The 21,980-nt window shown below is 40.6% G+C and overlaps 1 protein-coding gene across 2 annotated transcripts in view; it reads left to right on the plus strand.

Annotated features, from left to right (window-relative positions):
• Positions 1-11,479: 11,479 nt before the first annotated feature.
• Positions 11,480-21,980, plus strand: part of FBLN5 (fibulin 5) — a 45,415-nt gene continuing 34,914 nt past the window's right edge. Inside the window, exons 1-4 of one of the 2 annotated variants that reach the window (XM_084208061.1) lie at positions 11,480-11,891; positions 13,980-14,034; positions 16,466-16,517; positions 17,642-17,884. In XM_084208061.1, the coding sequence (XP_084064187.1) occupies positions 11,800-11,891; positions 13,980-14,034; positions 16,466-16,517; positions 17,642-17,884 (442 nt within the window). In that variant the 5' untranslated portion in view covers positions 11,480-11,799. The remainder of the gene's footprint in view (positions 11,892-13,979; positions 14,035-16,465; positions 16,518-17,641; positions 17,885-21,980) is intronic. The other variant, XM_084208062.1, reaches the window with a different exon arrangement.

Here is a 21,980-nt window from a genome sequence, read left to right on the forward strand (position 1 = left end):
TTCAGAGTTCCTTGTTAATCTCCTTGATGGAGACAAAAATCTTCTACAGCAGACATACAAAAGGCTTCAGTCCTTAAGTCCTAGAAGGTGAGCTCTGTTGAACTATGAAGAAAATCCTCATGGCTTAGAGGTTTCTTTTCTAGGGCTTTTTCCACAGGTACAGTGGTGAGGTTTGATGCTTTGTTAGAAATGAACTAGGCTCTGTGTTCAAGGCAGTACCTTTGTGCAGAAAAGTATAGAAGAGCTTCATTACTTTTTTCTTTCTTCCTTCTTTGAATGTTTCACAGACCATTACAAACATTCAAGCTTTGTTTTCATTGAATGATTAGTAGATATTTTTTTCCTCTAATTTTTCTTCTGTGTTTACTTTGTTCTTGATAACTGTTCCATATATAGTTGCTATACCAGTTTCCCACATGTACATACGTGACTCATGTAGTCTGTCCTGTTGATTGTGTGGGTTTTTCACACAGCAGCATGAGGAAAAAATCTCTGGAATTTATGAACAAGGTGCAGCAATTGAAATTTTTCATTTTTTCATTTAATGTAATTATTTTCTGTGGCTTTTGCCAGGAGCAAAAGGTGTCTGATTCTTCTAGTTTTGGTCTAACAAGCTGTCAATTATCTTTAGTTGTAAAGTAACAGAATTCTAGTAATAGATTCATTTTGCAAGCTTGATGTAAGGGGGAAATGAAGGTTAGGGTTTTCCATTCTTCTCTTTAGACTTTCTAATTTTTTTGCTGTTCTTTGCTTATCCTGCATTCCATGCACAGAGAAGGAAGTAACTGCTTGATCTTTCTAGTTGCCACTGTAAAGGAATGCACAGTGTGAGGTTTGGGAGTTTTTAAACTTTCCTGCATTACACCAGCTAGTCACAGCATTGTAATTTCACACGTTATAATGACCAGTGTAGAAATAACTGGGTTTTTTACCAAGTGCCAGTCCCCTGCATTTTATTATTGTTTCTTTTTGTCATTCTTGACTGTTTTGCATAAGTAGTTACCAATAAGGCAGGCGATCTGGACTACGTGTTGGAGTGACTGATGGCTAAAGCAGAAGAGACAGAATGGAAGATGCTTGCCTTGTAAGTATTTCACATTATTACATACCTCACAAAGACTTTTCAGTTAATTAAGCTCTTCGTATTGCTTGTGTTGATATACTGCTGGATTTTTCATAGAATCATGAAATGGTCTGGTTTAGGAGGGACCTTGAAGATCATCCATTTCCAACTTCTCTGTCATAGGCGGGGACACCTTTCACTAGACCAAGTTTTTCAAAGCCCCATCCAGTCTGGCATTGAACACTTCAGCAGGGGGATCCACAGCTTCTCTGAATAACCTGTTCCAATATCACCACCCTCACAAGGAAGAATTTATTTTTAGTATCTAATCAAACCCTACCCTCTTACAATCTGTAGTCTGTGGGAAAAGTGAAAAAATATTAACGATATTTGAATTATGGTCAACTATTATTAGAGGGTTTTTGATAGAAAAGAGTTTTGAAGCCCTGTGACATGTGGTATTGCAGCAAGCACTGACAGGCCACAGACCAATGGTATCAGGGAAACAGGTTATTTATACCCCTGTTTTGTGTTTGTTAACAAAATGAGTGAGCTTACCTTGTACAAACTGGAATGTTCTGTCTCCCTCAGTGTAAAGGACACTCTTCAGAGATCTGCCTGGATACTGTTTGAATATCTGCCAGTACAAAGGTAAAGGGAATCTTGACAGTACCATGTGGTTAACCCCAAGGTTTTCATTTTTGACATCAGATTCTGCCTGCATTTCCCCCGAGTGAATTTCCAGATGGTTGTGCAAGGTGGATTGAATTGCAGCATGATCAGATATGGGAGTACAGACCAAGGAGGTTTTACAGATTTGAGGCAGCTAGGAATTATTTATTTCATGTCACTTATGAAATAGTAGCTATCAGCCAGCACTATAGTACAACCACTTAGTATCTAATTTTTGTTGATGGAATGGTCCAAGGGGTTAGGAAAAAGAAGTGTGTAACACGCTTCAAGCTGTTCATATTTTGTCATTTGACAGCTTCTGCTAAGGCTCTCCTAGAAGGTGAGCAAAGTCAGATGGTTGATTTTGAGGCAGTAAAAACTGACCAGTGGCATCTCCTGACTCCCTAGAAGGGAAGCACTGTTAAACAACCCTCTGAGAACCAAATGCCCAAGAGTTAGAACACTTCAAATCTACCTTTTTGTAAATTAGGGAGTAGGGAGCTAAGGCTGTTCTAAAGTTTTGAAAATTATTTTGACCTTTTCAAGACTGCAGAGAAAGACAGAAGCCCACATTAAGTTTGGTGGAGGCAGCTGGATTTTTAGAACTAAATAAAGCTATCCTCATTTGTACAACTTAGGTAGCCTAAGTCCATGAGTTTCCTGAACAGTTAGTGTAGTATGACCAAAAATTATATTCAGCCTAAGCCACAAAGTGGCAACTGGATGTAAATAGAGCAACAGTTAGAGGTAGTAGCAGTATTGAGTAAATCAGGAACAAAAAGTTGTATAAGAATATTAGTTCCTAAATGGGAGCAAGTATAACAGATGCAAGCTGCAAACATTATTTCACAGAATCCATTATGTTGGAAAAGACTTCTGAGATCACTGAGTCCAAGCTTTGACCAAACATACCTTGTCAACTAGACCATGGCACAGTGTCATTGCTTGGCAACCCTTTCTGTGAAGACATTCCTCCTGATGTCCATCCTGAGCCTTCCCTGGGGCAGCTTGAGGCTGCTGTCCTCTCATCTGGTTGCCTGGAAGAAGAGATGCTGACTCCCAGCTGGCTACATCCTCCTTTCAGGTAAATAGAGAGTAATAAGGTCACTTTCTCAGGAGAATAAAGATCATGAGAGTGGTTCCAGACACTGTTTGGGGCAGGTGTCCAAGAAGCTGCATAGAGAAAGGGAAATAAGGGATTCAGGTTTCAACGAGTCATGAAGAAAGCCAACCACAGATTGTAAAATTAACCTTTATGTAAAACTGTTTCCTTATCTCCTGCAGTACTTTTCCTTATTGTTATAAGGTATTAAAGTATTTAAGTGATGCTTTTGTTTGTAATAAAAGGGTATTTTCAGAACTACAAGTAAATTACCGAGTTGATTCTCGTTCACCTATGTGTTTTGGTTTACATGCCATGCCATGGATATAATGCTAAATTGTAGCAGGAATAAAACTATAGTAAGGAAAGTGGTTTGAATGTTAGACTGGAGCACTGAAAAATAGTAATTAAAAGTGAAACTTTTTCTGGAAATAGATTTGGAAAATATTTAGACTGCACTTCACTCTACTCTTAAGTAGTGGGTGCCAATAAAAATGAAGGCAAACAGAACACTGCCTTATTTTTGACAATAGGACAGTAACAGATGTAACAGTTTTCAGCTAACTTAGAGAAGGCTTAATATGAAACTACAAAAATTTGAGGAGTACAGGATTCTAAAGAAAATGAATGAGTCATAACTAGGATTGCCAGATCTGTCTGGACCCAGCTGCAGACTGAATAGCACATTGTCTGCAGAGTGCTCTGGATGAAGGGCCTGGAGAGTGCCACTGTAGGCAGAAGGGATGCAGGTGGTACCTCTGTCCTTACTGGACTCTGAACAGAGTGTGCTTCCCAGAACCTGCCAAGTAGGCAGGGCTGAAGATTCCAGGAGCCTGCTGTACTCTGTTCTTCTCCTGAACTGAATCAGTGGTTCCAACTGTCTTGTACAGATATTTAAATAGCCCAATGCTTTGCTGGCAACCTGAAGCCTTCACTGCCCTAGCCAAATGGGACTAGGCAATCTAGTTCATGAAAGGAAAAATTTTCACTAGAAACTCAAATGGAATTGGCTAGAGCTGGTTTCAAGTGCATGGAGCTAGAGTAAATGCAAAATTAAACCTCTAAACCTCTACATGGAGCAGAGCTATTTTTCTGAGATACGTAGTTCTTAAGGATAATCTCCAAGAAAATCTAAAAAATTTTCTAAAAGATGCCTAAAAGATCACCAAATCATTAAGGTTGGAAAAGACCCTTAAGAGCATCGAGTCCAACCTTTGATGGATTATCACATCAACTAGACCATAGCACTAATGACACATCCAGTCATTTCTTGAACACCTCCAGGGATGGTAACTTCACCTTCTCTCTGGGCAGTCCATTCCAATGCTTAATAACCCTTTCCATGATGAAATTCATCCTGAATTTCACTGTCTCCTGTGCTCTGCTACTGATCTCCAGATATTTTGGGCTTATTGTTCTGTATTTTATTATTCATTATACATAAACCAATGAAATACAGGATTGTATTTGGTGCTTTCACTTCTTCTAGCACCAAGGCACTTTTGTGAGAGATTGCAATTCAGATAAACAATTCAGCTGTTGCAAATGGTCATATTTAATTCAGTAAATGATACTTAATTTCTAAATGTCAAGTGAGTTCTGATGAATGGTTTTTCTTCATTTTTCTTGATTTGTTCTACAACCTCTCCTGCTGGCATTTCAGTTCAGATATATCCTCCCAAACTGGATTTGGTTTTACTTCTTTTTCTTTCTTTCTTTCCTTTTTTTTTTTTTTTCTTTTATTCCACTATGGTAATCTCTTGAAGTTTCTCTAGCAAATGCAGATAAAGAAGAAACATTTCACTTTCTACAGTAATTTTATCTTTTCTAAGCACTATTTTTATACCTTGTTCATCTATTGGCTTTGCAGACTGTTTGGCAGTTTTCCTGCTCTTGGTGTGTCTGAAAAAGAATTTATTATTAGCTTTTATGCTTCTTATGATTTGTTTCTCAAACCTTCTTGGCCTGACTTTCTGTTTTTCACATTTAACCTGTCAGAGTTTTTGTTCTTTTCTATTTTCTTTATCTGGCACAATTCAACTTGAATTTTGTTATGGAACTGTAGACAAAATGGGGACTGATTGATTTATCAGTCTCTGGCAATGGACTCCATTTGCAGTGCAAGTCCCTCTGTTGGAAGGTGGGTCTAGTTCCACTGATTTTTCATATAGCTGCTTGAGGTTCTGGTACCCCACAATGGATGGAAGCCCTGGGCATGGCCAGGCTGCTTCTGAACAGGGAACTCCTGGTACTGCTCATCTCCTTCTGCTGTGGCAACCAGTGCAACTCAAGGCAAAAGCCAGCAGATATTAAAAAAACCAAAAACAAAAGACTATGTTAGAAACTGCATCCTGTTTGAAGACTTGGGAAGCTCTACAGCACATATAGCATAACTAGGAAAAGGGAGTACCTCCCTGTTCAGTGGAATTTCTGCGTTCAGCATGCTAAATTGCTGCCTTACAGCAGCACTTGTTGCTGCAGAGCAGTGACTAATATGTCTGAAAACAAGCAGCCAACACACATCATGTTTACCACCCAGTTTCCCAGCCAATTCTTATGAATGGCATGGTTAGGTCACAAAAGTAAACAGGTAATTTGTGAAATGGTGTCATCCCTGCTGTGGGAATAAGTAAATTAAATGTAGTAGTTCTTAAATCAAAGAAAGGTTTATAAATATCTTCTGGGCCTAGGAAAGCAGTTGAGAAAGTATAAAACAGTCAAAAATTATTTCTCTCCTTATAAGGGAACTTTCTGTTACTCCTGTATTTGACTAACATATAACCCCAAAGATCTTAAGATAAGGAAAATACCCAAAAATGTGCCAAGTGTCTTATTGGAAAAAGAAGCCAGGAGTCTTTGCTTACATTGCATTCATTCACCCATGAGAGTGAAGCATGTTTAAAAAGGGAATGTTTTCCACCACTTGGAAGAAGAGAAGCTCTGGAAGAAAGGGTTGATGTCAAATATTTTCTACTCTGGATTCATCACCAGGGTTCTGGCAGGTGCCCTTATAAAAATAGTGCACATACTTGTGAACATTCAAACACCCCTGTTGAGAGATGGCATTTCCACAGACTTGTTTGGGTTTATTCAGAACCTGAAGTGTTTTAATGGAAAACACAGAATATGCTCAAGGCTACAGTGGCTGATCTTTTGCTCTGGATAAAAACAAGGTGAATTGCCAAAGCAGAATAAAAAGGAGAAAGGATGCCCAACTAAATCTGAAAAAAAACCCCAACCCCAAACACAAAACCCCCCTAAGTCCCATGTGGTGGAATTAAAGTACCTGGGAGCTGAGGAAGCACAGATGAAGCTGATGTTTTACTGGCACTGATGCCCAGCAGCCTGGGAAAGCTGCCAGATTAACCAGTAAAGGTGAACCACTGTCTCCAGTCAGCTGCTCTAAGGTGCCACCTGATCCTGCCAGATGTGCCCAGTGTGGTGCTTGTGTTAGTAAAGGGCTTGGGAAACTGCAAAAGACTCAGCAGTCTTGAGGTATTTCAGCATAAAATAAATCAGTCCTGAATATTTCTAAGGAGGGTTTTAGTACATACTTCTAACTGTCTGGTCGTAATTGGAGCCCAATGGTTTATGTATCCCAGGCACTTGTGAAGACTGAATGTTGGCTTGTTCCAACAGTGAAACAGACTTTAGTCTTGGTCCAGAAGTATTCAGAGTTTTAGGTCTTTATTTATGGAAGGTCATTATTAGCTGAAACAGGCCATAAAGGATTTATGCTTGCTGTTAAAAGGAGCTGGTAAACATTTTGTCACAAGATTAAAGAGCATTGTTTTCAGCCACATTGTCTAGACCATTTGAAAAAAATGCAGAGAAGGCTACAGCCCAGTTTATGTACATGTCAATCTTATAAAATAAACAAAAACAAACTAAAATATCTGTCTAGTTTCAGGCAAAATGTGAACTGCAGTTACCAGAGCTATGCTGAGATTTAACAGAAAAAGAAGTAAAATATGAACAGTGGGCTGGGGCACCTTGTTCTTCGATACTCAGAGCAACCAAGGGGGAGATGGGAGTTCTCAAGTACATCTTTTGTCTTTAGGTAGAGGATGATGTTCCATGCTCTTTTTACAGGAAAATATTTTAAAAATACAAATGTCAGTCATCTAAGGATTGAAAACTCAAGAATTTTGCAGGCTGTTGCAAACTACTACCATGAATAATTATTACTCTCTGCTGAGAGTTGTCACATAGACCAAAAATGCTGTGAAAGGCTCTGTTTTTTTCCTGAGAAAGTTACAGTAATAATTTAGTTTGGTTGTTTGCCTTACTTTTATTTGTTAAAAAAACCCTGAACAATACTGAAGAATTCTTCCAAGAATATTGCTCTTTTTTTGCCTCGGGCATCTTATTAGACTGTCCTAGAAAGTACTACAGCTAAACAGGTGATCGTGAACTAAAAACCTGATCTCACTAAAGGGAATATTCCAGAAATGGTTCTGTCTTACAGTAGATACAGTTCACCAGGCTGTTTTAAACTGTTTGGGTATTGGTATGTACCTGCTAGATCCTAATACTCCCTATCCAAAGGGACAGGTAATGTTTTCAAAGCAGTAGAGTCAGATATTAGTCCATGTTTAAAGTAGCTGCATTTCAGGATGGGTACGGTGATGCCTGGGCTTTCCACTGGTAATTTCTGTCCTGAAAGAGGTTGGCTGTTAGAAACTGGTATCAGGGTGACCACAGACCTGTAAAGAGAGTACAGCTGCGGAGTGGTGTGGTTTAACCCCAGCTGAAATCAGGACAAAATTGCAGAGTTGGAGTAAACCAATGATTTTAAGTATTTATTCCATGTGCTTGGGCCACTGTGAGACAACACTGCAGTGGGGCTCAGCACACTGTTCTTTGGAAGCATTGATATCAGCAGTGTGCTGTGCCCAAAGGAACACATGGCTCAGACAGACAGGTGGCATCCCTGCACAGGAGGAAGGAGGGGGTGCTGTATTGGCTCTGTTTTGCATGGATATCTTGTGCAGGTGGGAACTGTTGAAGCAGCTGAGCCCCAAGAGATGGCAGCACAACAGGAACTGTTACATTTTCTTCTTCCTAAAAGTTGTATTGTGAGCTGCAGATCAACACACCACAACATCTCAGGGATCCTACATTCCCAGTACATTTTAATTAGCACTACTGATGTCTTTACAATTATATACCATGTTAATTTTCACTGTTAGTTCTAGCTTGTGTTATGTTTGGCTAGGAAAGGAAAATATGTGTAGCACTGTGCCTTTGAGCGTCTGGCCTGAGCCATCTGGAACAGGTTATTTCATCAGTCATGTTATGAGATGGCAATTATAATTCAGACAGTGAACAAAGCAGACCTCAGCTGATAATCTAAGGCAGTCTTTGAAAAATTATAGGCAAACCTCCCCTAACACCAGGAGTTTGCAACAGAGATTCTTTCCTGGGTGAAAGAAATGAGCCCTGCCGTTTCTCAGGCAGAATTAGGGTTTGACACCATGTTTCCTGTGTGGTGGTAATTCAAGGGACAGTAAGGTGAAATGTGCGTGTGTCAAATCACTGCCTGTGTTTTAACATAACATGTGACAATCTCAAAAGCCTGCTTACTTGGCAGTCTCCAGGAACACTTAGATCAATCTCCACAGTCAGGCAAAAGCTCAACTTGTGAATCTCTTGAAGCTTAGATGCTATCAAAACATTGTTGTTTCTGCAAGTGCCAAGCAGTTTTGCTGTGTTACCTTTTTTGCTGGTAAAAACATTTGATTCCATAAGATTTGATAGGAGCAAAATGAATGTTTTTAGCATCTAAAGCTTGGACATGCAGTGCCTAAAATGTCAGTTATTGGAAAATTCCTTTAATGAATTTAGGTCTGTGTGGCTGGGTAAAAGATGTCTATGACTTGGCATGTAGAATGACTTTGGGCTCACAGATCTACCACCATACAGACTTGTATGCTTTCACTCTTCTCACAGTTTGAAAAATTTCTTGAAAATGTTCAGAGTGTGGTAATTTTAAAAAATGACAAGAACATCCAAGAAGGGTGTTCGACAGATGTGGTTCTGGGGAAATGTAAGAACAAAATCAGAGTTAAAAAAAGAGATTAAATGTTGTGAAACTTAGAGGAAGAAGACTTGTTTCTGCAAGGAAGATTTTCTGTTCAGGATGCTAAGTGTAATTAACTATTTTTAAGTTCCCTGACCTATTTACAGCTTTTGTCTTAGCATTTAGAATCTGTCAAATTATGTTCTCCAGTGCTGAGGGCTCCTGTTCATCCAATGCTGTGCTTTATCTGCAGGAGCATAGCTCAGTTCACATGTGCAGTTGTCCCATCCAAAGAGAGTCAAGTTATACAATACATTTGATGTCCCCCTTATTATAAACTACACAATTTTCAAAATCCAAGTCTTAATTGGAGATATGGTTTCAACCCTAGCTATGCACAAAGCAAACTTTGAGAACATAGTTGTTTAACAGAGCCCCCTTTTATACTGGGGACAGTTCTGCACCTCCTCATGAAGACAAAGGCAATGTCAAGGTAATTTAAATAAAGTAATGGATTTTATAACTTGGAGGGATATTTGAGACCACTGAAGTGAGAGCACCACTACATATGAAGTTTAGCCAACATCTTAACCATAAATGCTGAAGGTGTCAGAGCAGGGTGTTGAAAGATGCAACAAATTGTTCATTTTTATAGGGTGAACAAAAGGGGGCTTATGCACCACAAAATCCTTCCTTTATACAACCCTTCATACCAAACAGTTGTGAAAAGGCTGTGGCTGCATCTCATTGTTTTGTGACTGATGGTAGTTACAGAAAGGTACTGCAGAAATTCCACTTAGCCACAACATCAAATCCTTTTATTTTGGAAAAAAAACAGTCACCAAGCTGTAAACTAGCCAGGTTGTGGTTTGGTACACTTTTTATACTCTGGTTTTTATCCATTCCAGCTGTCAGATGGAGACAGGAAAAATCAAAACATTTGTACAGTATTTCTTCTTAAGGGAGCCCCTAAGGTGGTGAGATCTGGATTCACCTCCTGTCTCCAGGGCTGGGGCACCTCTGCCAGTTGGCTGATGGATGAGAACTTTGAGGCAACTATTTGGGAGCAGACTGGTGCTGCGCTCCTACAGTGATTCTGGCATGCATGCAATGATTTTACCATGTGATTGTAGAAAAATTCAGGGGATTAGCAAGTGAAGTATTATCAGATGAAGCAAGCTCTTCGTCCACACAGCTAGATGCACAGAACACATTTGCTTTCCTGTAAAGCTGTTTCTCATTGTTTCAGTAGATTTTTCACACTTCTAACATACAGTAAGCATTGCTACTCTTAAAACTGTTAGCTCTCCAGGTTATTGAGTGTATTGAGAAACTCTGGTGGTATGGAGCAGTGAGAATACTCACTGTTAAATGTTTGCCACAATGAAAATTTTCCTAGTCTTTGCTTTCTATCCTCTCTTGCCTGTTTTCTGACCCATGACAAAACTTCACAACATGCCCAGCAGCTTCTTCAGAAGTCCCTTGTGGGAGTTTTTTGTTAGGCTTTTGGGAGCTTTATTTAAAGTAACTAAATTGGATCTTTTTTATCTGCCAATGTATAGACACTGTTTGAATGATTCCAGGTGAGTGTTTAATTTTCTATGCAGTGCAAGTGATGCAAGAAATTAACTGAGAGACAAACTGTCAGAAATGGCCTGGAGCCTCTGGTGCTGTCATTTTTGAAAGGTAATTTGGACAATTACAGCCAGTTAACAAGATACAGAGGTCTTGAGCTTCCCTTTGGCTCCAATACAACTTGTGGGGGCTCAGCACCTCTAAAGCAGCTCAGTCCTTGTATCTCAAGCTGGATATCAATGCTTAGAGGCAAATTTTATTATTATTTGTTATGTCAACTGTACTTCTGTTTCTCAATCTGTTACACAGAGATGTAGGATAATAATTTCAAGTTCCTTAGAAATAAAGGGCTTTCTCAAATGGGACACTCAACAGAAATTCAAAGTAGTTGTTTAATGTCCATGTCTTTCTTTAATTTCAGTGTTCATCTTTGGATCCACTATAATCTTTGCTGCATCTGATTGCTTACCTTTCACATCCCATAAATGTTCTTCTTGACCTACTAAAGCTCTGCCCGTGGCAAAGTTGCAAAACACCTGAAAAAGTACTTTATTTCCTTCCTCTTCAGTCATAACTGGAGATCTGCAAGTTATGCTTTTCCTGAAGAAATATTTCATATCATAAACTGCTCCCTTAAGCATGGGGTCAGTTTAAAAAGAGCCAGTGTTTGCAGACAAGCCATTTGTTTTCCTTTGAAATGTTTAATTTGTTTATTCCTGTTTTCAAATAATCCCCAAGCAATATAGTTCCTGTAGCTGTGATCATCATGAATTTGAGTTATTCACCTCCCAGAGGGTCAGTCAGACCTTTCATCAGTATGCCATTGGCACAGAGCAGCGAGTGTTGCATATTCATTGTCCAGGACACCAGCTAGAGGGCCTCCAAAAAAGCCTGACTTTTTTTGTTCTCAGAGCAAGGAAAACAATCCCTTCCCTTCTCCAGTCCCTTGATAAGGGTTTCTGTCCAATAACGGTGCTCTCTGCTCTGAGGCACATTTAACTGTGAAGTTTGCAGCGGGAGAGGCTTTCCTTCAAGCTGTTAGTGTTTTATCCTGGCAGGCTCCTCGAGGTTGTTGTGAGGAGTCTAGCCAGTTGGTGAGCTTTGTAATCTAAACCAGCTGTCCCAGGCTGAGGCCCCCATTTGCATTGTTTAACATACTTAGAAAATGAAGTGTTCATTTTTAACATTCCTCCTCCAATTGGTTTAATGCTGAATTACAGAAGAGAACTAAGCAAAACCAGGTGCTTTCTCTGTATTCTCTCCAGTGTCTGAGGAGGTACAGACGGCTCCCGATCTTCTCCACTACTTGCCATTTCATTCTTTGGACTATAAATGACAGAGAAACTGAAGTGCTAGCAGAGGGTAATGTTTGGAAAACTTTCTAGTTATTCATCAGCACAGACTCTGGGTTTTTTCCACCTTTCCCCAACGGTTTTGGACATGCAAGGATTAAGAAGGTAAGTGGTATGCATGAAACTTCTTTGCTTACTGACGGGAAACCTGCTTGTGGAAAATAGCTGTGGCAGGGACATGTTATGCCAATCCACTTGCAAAAGCCATTTGCAAAGAGATGGGATCTCAATGGTCAGAGGTGGGGAAAGACGATCTGCCTGTTATTAAAGCTGTGCTGTCTCTGACGAGTTCCTTCTTGATCTGTGCTTATACTCTGCGCATCTGCGGGAGTGCTGAACTGCAGCAGCAACGATCCCACTGGCTACAGTGATTGATTGAAGTTAATTAGTTACTATTGCAGAAGTTAATTGCTAGTTTAAAATATTTTGCCTGCTGGGCAAGCTACTGTGACCAGCTGCATGTAGTGTTGATAGGTTGTGCTGCATGTCTGTTAATAATTCTTGGGGGGATTTTAGATCTAAAGTAACGAGCAAATTGAGATCATGGGTGCAGACAGAACACGTATGAGGCAATAAGGTCACTCCCCCACCAAAAGGAAAGAATATATCATCTTGTAGCAAAGGAAACTAAAGACTGTCTAAAAATGTTTGAGTTTTGTCTGACTGTTTTATGGGGGATTTTGCTATCGTGCACTGTCCTGCAGCAATGTGCAGCACAGCCCAGTTGCTGCATATGTCAGTATTCTCCTATAACCTGTTGTATTCCCTCCCAATGCTTTTCTCACTCTATGCAAAGTGAGTATGCAGTCTTTATAGAAGTGTGCACTTAAAAATCTCTTCAAAAAGATCTGAGGAATCAATAAATTAAGTGCAAGCCTAAAGGGACAAAATTGTAGTTTGAATGCTTTACATTGGACTCTAAGGAAAACTCCGTGCAGAGTTTGCCTTTTCTTGTCACTCAAAAGTCACCAACGAGCACAATCTGTCTCCACAGCACTTTGAACAACCGTTTTAGGGTTTTATGTTTACTTTTCAGAGCTTGTCAAATTTGTTGTAATGTGTCAGTCATTATGTGTGGTTTTGTCTGATGCATTTGTAGGTCTTGCTCAGCAGCTCAGTTTGCACTCTGGAAATCAGGGACAGCTCTAAGAGAGAAAGTTGGCAGTTCACACGGGTAGCTGAACTAAAGCTACCTAAAATATCCCCTGCTTCCTGTACTGGTTTTGTGGGAATGTATTGTATCCAATTGCCATTTAGAATTACAATCCAAGATAAGCAAGGTGTGGGTCTAATGGTAGTAGGAAGTTTTATATAAATCAGCAGCAATACACTGAAATCCACAGGACCGAGAAAAAAGTAGTTTCTGACTGAGCTTTCATGGTTTTCTATCTCTTAGTAAATATTTGGAGGTGGGAGGTTACTTGACCATAACTTTTATGCTCCAGGTAACGAGCTCCAAAAATAGGCATAGGGCTCTTTTAGTGAGGGAGCCTCATCTTTCAGTTCAAATGGAGAGAGACCCAGTAGGGAGCACTAGATGTGAAGATGATGTACCTGGGGAAGGCTCCATTGAAGATAACAGCTTCTAGTAGCTGGTGACCTGGCACAGTGTGTCTCCTTCAAGACTGAGCAAAGGGACAGGATCTGGCCCCAAGAAAATGGATTCATCTGATCTAGAGCCTCCTGGGGATGAAATGCGGTTTAGCGGTTGGAGCAGCTGGCTTGAATTCAGGACCTCCTGCGTGACATGTCTGCAGCCCTGCCAACACTTCACACTGTGAGCTTAGGCAGGGCCTTGCTTGGGTTTACCCATCTGTAAAACGTGCACAGTGTGCAAGAGAAGCTTTCATTTTTGCAAAAGAAAGGTGTCAGAGAGGGGAAAACCCGCTTTATTGAATATTGCACACTTGTTCATTTAACAGCTGCTGCATGGGGTGTCATAAAAATTAGATTAGTCCATAGACATGTACAGTCTGGTTTCAATCCCAGTTGCATAAAACCGTCAGTCACTGGTCTGAGACCTGAATCTGGCCCACAGTTGTATTACTCCTTCTCCAAAGGCCAAATTCACGTTAGCAAAACTGTGGAATACACTGAAGTGTCACTAGAAATTAATTTGTCCATGTGTATTTAATTCTATGTAACAAGCCTGGATATCAGAAGTTTTCAGCCTATTTTCTATGCACATTACAGGATACTGACTGCTTTCACACTGGCTGTCTGCCTTTCAAGCCCTGGAAAAGCACAGGTGAGAGGTGCATGCAGAGATGTGTGTACTGGTTTGTACTGAAGTGCTATATGGCATGAAACTTAACTGGCTAGCAGGTGGATAGGAAGCTCTGTGGTCTGGGGTTTACATGGAAAGGAAGTTGTGTGGTCTAAGGGTTTAGAGGGGAGAACTTGGAGCCAGCAGGATTCTGGAGTTGAACATGGATTGAGCTTATTGACTCATCCTTGCCAGCTCAGCAAAATATCCCTGTAGAAACCTGGACCTCACTGAAAATCTGATTCTGCCTCTAAACTGAGCACTTCTGGAACAGGAAATAAGAAAAACTATGCCATGAAACCAGAGACCGCTTAGTTCTGTTGTGAGAAACATCCATATCTGGAGAATTCATTCATAGAAATACATCTTTTCTGTGTATAGCAGGATCAAGTCTTAAGACTGTTTAGTTTTGGACTGTGATCCTGAATGACTGTATCCCAGTTTTCATTTTCACTTATGCCCAAACCCATTTCTGTTCAAGAGGATGGATGGAAGTAAAGCAGTCCAGTTCTTGAAATAGCAGAATCATTCTTTGTGTGCTCGGGCTCCAAGTAACTTTAAATCAGGAAAAACTGTTCCCAAAGGCATGTTGTTTGGATTTCTAGTTGATAGTCCACATATATTCGGCGTCCAGAGCTGTGTTTCTAAATACCTTTGCCAAAAGCCTCTGAAATGTAGTTGTTTTTCTTCTGTTACATTGAAAATTTCCTGCACAGGTCATGCTTATTGATATTTTTGTGATTATTGGATCTGTATGGAAAATGCTTTTCATGCCCCTGGAGAATTTTTGAGATGTCTTTAAGGTTTGTTTTTATAATTTTAAAAATATTGTTTGCATTAGAATTTTTATAAAAACATCTTGTAACATAAATTGATTTTTGATGTTGCTTTCAAAAAGCAACCTGAAGCTGAAACAACAGCAATGAGTTCTTTCTGAAGATACTAAAACTGGTAATTTTGACAATATTGGAATCTTTTCTAGAATAAAGTTCTAGAAAGTTGTTGAAACCAGTCCTACAGTAGTTTCAGTGTTTCTGAATCATCATTTTTTGACCAAAACAAAATAATTTTGTTAACAACTATTTGAGCTTTTCCAGCTAACCTAGGTGTAGTGTACGTACACAAAAAGGAGAACAAAAGGTAGAGAACATACATTCTTTAAAACATGAGGGTGATTATACATTCTCCCATTACAATAACTTGGCTTTCCACAGTATGATACCAAAACATCTTGGAATGCCAAAATAAATGAAGGCAGAATTCCTCCATACTTGTCTGACACTTCTAGCAGTGGTTTTGTGTATTCATATGTGCAAGTGGCAGGTGCAGTCCAAACAGTGCCATGTGTTTCACTTCATGTCCTGTCCCTGGTTCCTGCAATGACCCACTTCCACTGACTCACCCCTCTAACCCTTTGTCTCCCATCTACAACTTACTACTTTTCCAAACATCAATTAAGTACTTTACTCTTCCACTCATTTCATCCATAAAGTCCAAAAATAAGTGTCTTTATCATTAAGAAACAACCAAAAAGGAAGAATCTTGGACACACTCCATCCCTCTGCCCTCTGGTAGCTCCAGTTTCCTGTTTCCTGGATATCTCTTGCTTACATTGCCTAGTACAACCTATTTACTGGAAGATCCTGTGCTTGAGTCAATTGCTTAGCCACTTGCTAAATAAATGGAGGCCCAGCCAAAAACTAGGAAGAGCTGAGAATCATTTTAACAGGCTTTGAAACCATTATCACCAGGACTTTCACAATTTAGAGATGCTGAGGTCACTGAGGAGGTACTGAAGACTCAAGGCTGCAGCCCTGATAGCGACCAGCAGAATAGGAAGGAACAAGGCTTCCAGTAACCTCGAATGCCTAGAATGTGTTGTATAAAGATTTATCCTCTAAAAACTACAAGGTTTGGTGGAAAGGAAGAGCCTTATTTTTTTAAGCTTGTTATGTTTCAACTGTGGCTCCAGATCAGTCAATGCCTGATGTGTTGTGAGCTGAATGAGATGTCTGGGGAGCTTTAGAGCCTGCGGGAGATTTAACAAGGACCTTCGAGATGAGCCCCTCTGTTCTGGCAAAACCAAGACCCCAAGCTAGAAGACTGTAATTCTGCGCTAACAACTCATAACACATTGTACCCCTGTACTCATTACACTTTGGTGACCCCTGGGCAGAGGAGCAGCCTGACACTGCCATCACCTGAGGGTGCCACTCCTGAGATAAGGGGCTGGAACCTGTGCTGAGGCCTCAGGTTCATGGCTTGCTGACTGTCCTCTGGGGAAGGAGCTTTGTTTTGATGTACTGTACCCTGCTGAAGAATTGTACTAATCATAATAATCCAGATGAGCATTTGACTCTGCAAATCTCTCATTTCACCATCACTGAGTGTCCTTTTTTTTCTCTCATTTTAGCAGCAATGCACTAATGGGTTTGACCTGGACCGTGCCTCTGGGCAATGCTTAGGTAGGACTTTAATTAAATCAATACATCTAAATTTGGGTTCAGAATTCCTGAATTTATTGAGTTAACACTGTGGTGCTCTTACTATGTTTTAGATGAAAAGTTCTTACTGTGTGACAAATATGTGTGTTTGTATACATGCATATACAAAAAATATGTGTATATATAAATATGTGTGTGTATGTGTTTGTGTGTGTGTGTCTTTACATAGCACTGATCTTTGACATTGTTGAGATACTAACAGGCTGTCAGGGCTACTCAAACAACAATGATGCATTTTCATAGAAGCTCAGTGTAGCTGCCAAAGGTCAAGGGCTGTTCACCCTCCTTCTCCTTCAAATTCAGGATTTATTGTCCTTTGTTACCTGCAGGCTCAAATAAAGTCTTCCATTCTCAGAAACTGAAACTCCAAATAAATTGAGCTGAGGTACTGTAAGGAAATCTGCCCTTTGCCCAGTAGCATCTTTTTGTCAATGGCATTCAGTCTCCAGGGCAGCATCTTCTACATGCCATAAAGTGACCCAAACAGAAAGGGAATAACCTGCAGCAGATTGTTTGTCCTGCCATAGCCTACTGTTTCTGTGGCCCAAGAACCAGGGGAATGCTCAATTTGGTTAAACCAGTTATATCTTTCTAAATTTAATCTCTATCAAAGCAAGAGGCCTGAACTGTGTCTCCAGGTCTGAGCGTCCCTAACTCGGAGGGAGGGATCTCGAGACTTCCAAAGCAGGATCCAAATTTCACAGCTGGGCAGACCAACCATCAGTTTCTGAAATCCTGATCTGCATGTTGTGGTTTGGACAGACCCTCCAGCAGGAACAGGCAGTAGCATGCCGCAGCCATGTGTAAATCAGTGTCTAAATTTCTATGGAATAGCAAAGCAGTCTTTGTCCTCTCCCTCTATCCTCTAATAGTACGAGTAGATCACAGGATATGTTGAATATAAGAGATGTTTCCTGTTTTAGTACAATCTAACTTCAAAGTGCGGCTCCATAAGGAAGGGTTAGCCATTTGATGGAGAATATAATTTTTTATTTTGCAACGCTATGCAAAAAACACGCGAACTATTTCCTGATAGGTCCCATTAAGGAGCGATCACTCTTTAAACCTTTGCAATTTCTTTGCAGACATTGATGAATGTCGGACTATTCCTGAGGCCTGCAGAGGAGACATGGTGTGCGTGAACCAGAACGGGGGCTACCTGTGCGTGCCCCGCACCAACCCGGTGTACCGCTCGCCCTACCTGAGCCCCTACTCCAACGTGTACCCGCCGCCCCCCGCGCCCGGCCCCGTGCCCAACTACCCCACGGCCACCCGGCCCCTGATCTGCCGCTTCGGCTTCCAGCTGGATGAGAACAATCAGTGTGCTGGTAAGCAGTACAAATCCTCCTCCTAGATTTGCATTGCTATTCGAGCTTGCCTGACGTTGCAGAAACAATCGTCCTGCAGTTGTCCTTCCGTTAATGCAGCAGTCAAGCCCAGTATTTTGAAGTCAAATTTTTTTTTAAGGATACAAGCTGTATGTTTCATATCATTATTCCATGCCAACTAAGATATGACTCAGTCTTATTATTTAAGCAGGAAAGCCATTTTCATGAAAAAAGTGATGTTTTATGAGATAAACAGCCATCTGATGTCTGGTGATTTCTCAGTGCATCAAAAGCATGCCTTTTATGCTTATGATTCTGCCCATGAGACAGAAGGTGGCCCTTCATTTGAAGTGTTAGGTGGGGCCTGGGGAAACTTCATTCATCTCTTGGCTGGATGCGGGCTGGTCTTGGACAACGAAAAAAAAGCCTAAAGCAGAGAAGCCATGAGCTTCCAACAGAGAATTTTTCCTCTCTTTAGACTAAGAAATAGCGCTTACTTCAAAACTGCTGCAGAAAAACACAAAACCTAAAACTGACTTGTCTTTTGGGCTTATTCTGCCCTATTGTCTGAAATTTCTGGCGGGACTTGGTTGCAGATGATGCACTTTCTTTGTTTCCCTACTGAGGAGACCACAGGAGCTTCAGAGGAGCTTTGAAAGTCTAGAGTTAAATTCAGCTAACATTTGGGACACATGGTTTTTGTATTTGAATTATTGTCCTTTCCAAGGTGGGAAAAACATATTTTCTGACCAGCACTCACAGTAATACCGACTGGAAAATTTAAAAAAGGGGGGGAAAAGAAAAGGAAAATCATAAACCCTGGGCTTTTTTGAAGAGTTCTTAAATCCTGGGATCATTGAAGAGTTTACTGTAAAAATAAGCATTTTTGCTATCTGATTCTTTGAAAAGAACCTCTAGTCCATTTCATCTCAGCAAATTGATCAACCTGTTTTTTTATCTACTGATTTGCAGATTTCCAGGAGTGTTTTCATTTTGCTCACTTTGCTTTGGATGATTCAGGAAATGGGGTAGTTAGTAGAAAAGAAGGGCTGAAATGAAAGTGGAAATGAAACCTCTGAATTATACTGTCTGGTCTGCTCCATGCAAACCAGAATAATCAAAACAGGAAGATTTAGGGAACTTTTCCAGTGAACTTTCCAGCCTCCAAAGGGCACATATGTTCTTATTTAGACTGGCAGAAATGGGAGAACTTATACTTTTTTCAGTCAGGGCTGTTCACTTCAGTCATTTTAACTTTCAAATATTTGAGATTTAATTGTAAAGAAAGTTTGGTGATGAGAGACATTAATTAGAATGGATGGGAAAGGACAGGCTGCCATTTGAGTACCACGGCAAGGTGGGAGCAGTTTTTGTAAGTCTACATCAGATTTGAATTTCAGTAGATGGTGTGACAAAGGAAGACAAACAAAACTAAAAGAAAACGAGACCTGTCAGGGGTCTCTGCTGGGTTAGATTTCATTTTTTATTTAGTGAAATTCTTTGGAAATATTCCCTATCTTGATGCAGTATTTATTGTTGTACCTGTGTGCATTTTATATCCGTGTGCCCCAGGATGGAAAGTGTGGTCACAGAGGGAGTGATTTGGTCCATGTCTCACTGTGGTGATGGTAGAAAGGCCTGATCCCCTGTTTCCAAGATTCCTGGAGCAGTTAACAAGGTTATGTGTAGTGACATGCTTGAAGTCCTTGAAGGCAAGACATCAGGGAACCTTGACAGGGTCCTCAGGAGCAAGCAAAATTTTACCCAGGTCAAGAAAGTCTGACCCACAGGATCATGGCATCCATAAGCCAATGATAAGCATCACTCATGTTAATGGTATTTCAGTTGCTCTGTGCTTACCTTCTTGCCCATATTCAGATGTTCTTAGGATACAAAGCACTCCAAGGGCTAATTGTGTGGTGGAATGGTTGAAAAGAATGAACTAGAAGTAATTTTGCCCCGTAGCTGGGCCACATGTAACAGGTTTGTTGTGTTGATGGTCAGACACCACTCTCTAGCGCCTTCTTTCCAAATAAAATTAGCCAAAGGTATTTCCACTAGAGATAATGAGATTTTCTGCTATAGACTGCAGGGGAACCAGAGTTATTCTCATGCCAATGTGTCTGAGCAATCTGCAGATTTTAACAGAGTACACATTTTTGTCTGGTCAGATATGGAGTTACAAATCAGAGTCACATTTTCTAATGCTAGGACAAGAGAAATCTTTAGTTTCACTTTGAATTTCTGTCAAAACAGCTTATTAAACACAGGAGCATTTTCTGGGAATTGCAAGATTTGCAGCCTCAGCTTTGAAGCCCTGAGGTTGTTCAAGAGACTTCCAAAGTGAAACAGGACAAAAATTTGATCTGAAAGTTGTGTGTTTTAACAAGCTCTTTCTATTTTTTTTTTTTTTTCCTACCACTCCACAAAACGTAGGGAGGCTGCAAGAAGGTTGCTCTGTTCCAGTCTGGCACCTGGCCTGCCTGCCAAGGCCCCACATTCCTCAGCTCTCAAGGGAATGTGCACCCCTGGCTGTTCACATAACATTCCCCCTCGTGGGGCTGATATGTTTCGATGCAGCAAAAAAAAAGAAATATTATCCATTCTTCTCCCTTTCAAGCTTTTTGGCCTCATCCTTTCTGGCCTGGACGGTCACAGACAGTGGTTAAGTGTCCACAATCCTTCCCTATCCTGGTCACCACTCAGTCTTGCCAAGATTCTTTCATCTCCAGATCTTGTCCTTTATGAAAACAAAACTTTTCCTGGCTCAAGCACCTCTCAAAGACACCTGTCCGTGATGGCTTTGCCCAGTCCAGTGTTCTGTGTTCTGCAGAAGTACCTGTAAGCATTTGTGGTAGCAGACAGAGAAATGTTTTAATGATAATTACTTCTTAAATCTTCTGTGGGTTTGATTCCTAATATGTGGTATTTTTTACCCCTGGAGTTGCTGAGTGCTTTATATTTTGTATATGTAAGTGGTCTGTGTTTTCAACAGCACAAAGTTTTTGTAAATCATTCCAAAGCAGGTTGGGAATGATTTATAACCACAATTAATGTTGGAATAAAAGACCACATGCAGAAAAAAGCAAAGAACATCTAGTGCAAGAGCATTGTTTGAACTGTTTGTCTTCTAACGTTACTTCTCTATAAATACAGAATGGGTTAGTCATAATAATGACTTTTTGCACAAGGAACTTGGTCTAGTAACTGTTGGCTCCAGATTACTGGAGTGAGGGCCTGTGTTCTTGCTTTATGCATTCGTAAGCTGAGAGCTCTTTCCAGTTTCCTTTCACTCCACCTTGCTGTTTCCTGATTTACAATGATCTTCAAAACATGCTTCAAACACAGATCCTTCTGGGCATTGTGGAAAGAACTGTACTGGGTGGGCTCTGATTATTGCTTTCTCTCCAATTAATGAAAACTCACAATGTGAGGAGATGATGGGGTTGGAGAGGGTTGAATAGAGAGTTTAGAGAAAGCAGACCTCAAAGATAGAGAGGCAAATGCTAGGAAAAGTAGGAGCATAAGGTCAGATGAGTATGACCTAGATACAGAGAGAAGGGAGGAGGGCAGAGGAGGTAATTAAAAAAAAAAACCCAGCAAAACATAATTGTTATTTTTAAAGCAAAAGGTAAAAGGAAGAAGGAAATGGGAGGATGCTGTCTCCAAGTGCAAGAGAGAATTGGTTTTCATGCCCCATTTGTGCAGTAGTCATTGCTTCAGCTTTCCTCATTTCTCAGAGATCATCAGGACCTCCTACATTCCCCACCTCTGGGTCCCCAGTCCTACATTTGTGGAGTGAAACCCCTTCCTTCAAAAGATTACCTTTGCACAGATGGGTTTTAGATCATTATCGTTTATATTGCAAGCATACCTAAACCCCACATCCAAGCCTGCAATTGTACTGCCCTGCCTTGTGCCCAACCTCATTAAGAGCAGCCTATGCCTAGATGAGTTTTCAAGCAAAATGAAGGAACCAGATGTTCCTGTGTGGGGAAAGGAGAGGGAAATTAACAGACAGAGAACTGAAAGGAGATGCCCAGGTCTTGCATCAGGCTCATGGCTGTGCTGGGATAGAGCCCAGAGTTCCTTATCC

Source organism: Fringilla coelebs, assembly GCF_963513975.1.
Source record: "Fringilla coelebs genome assembly, chromosome: 6".
In the NCBI taxonomy this organism is placed as follows: Eukaryota; Metazoa; Chordata; class Aves; order Passeriformes; family Fringillidae; genus Fringilla; species Fringilla coelebs.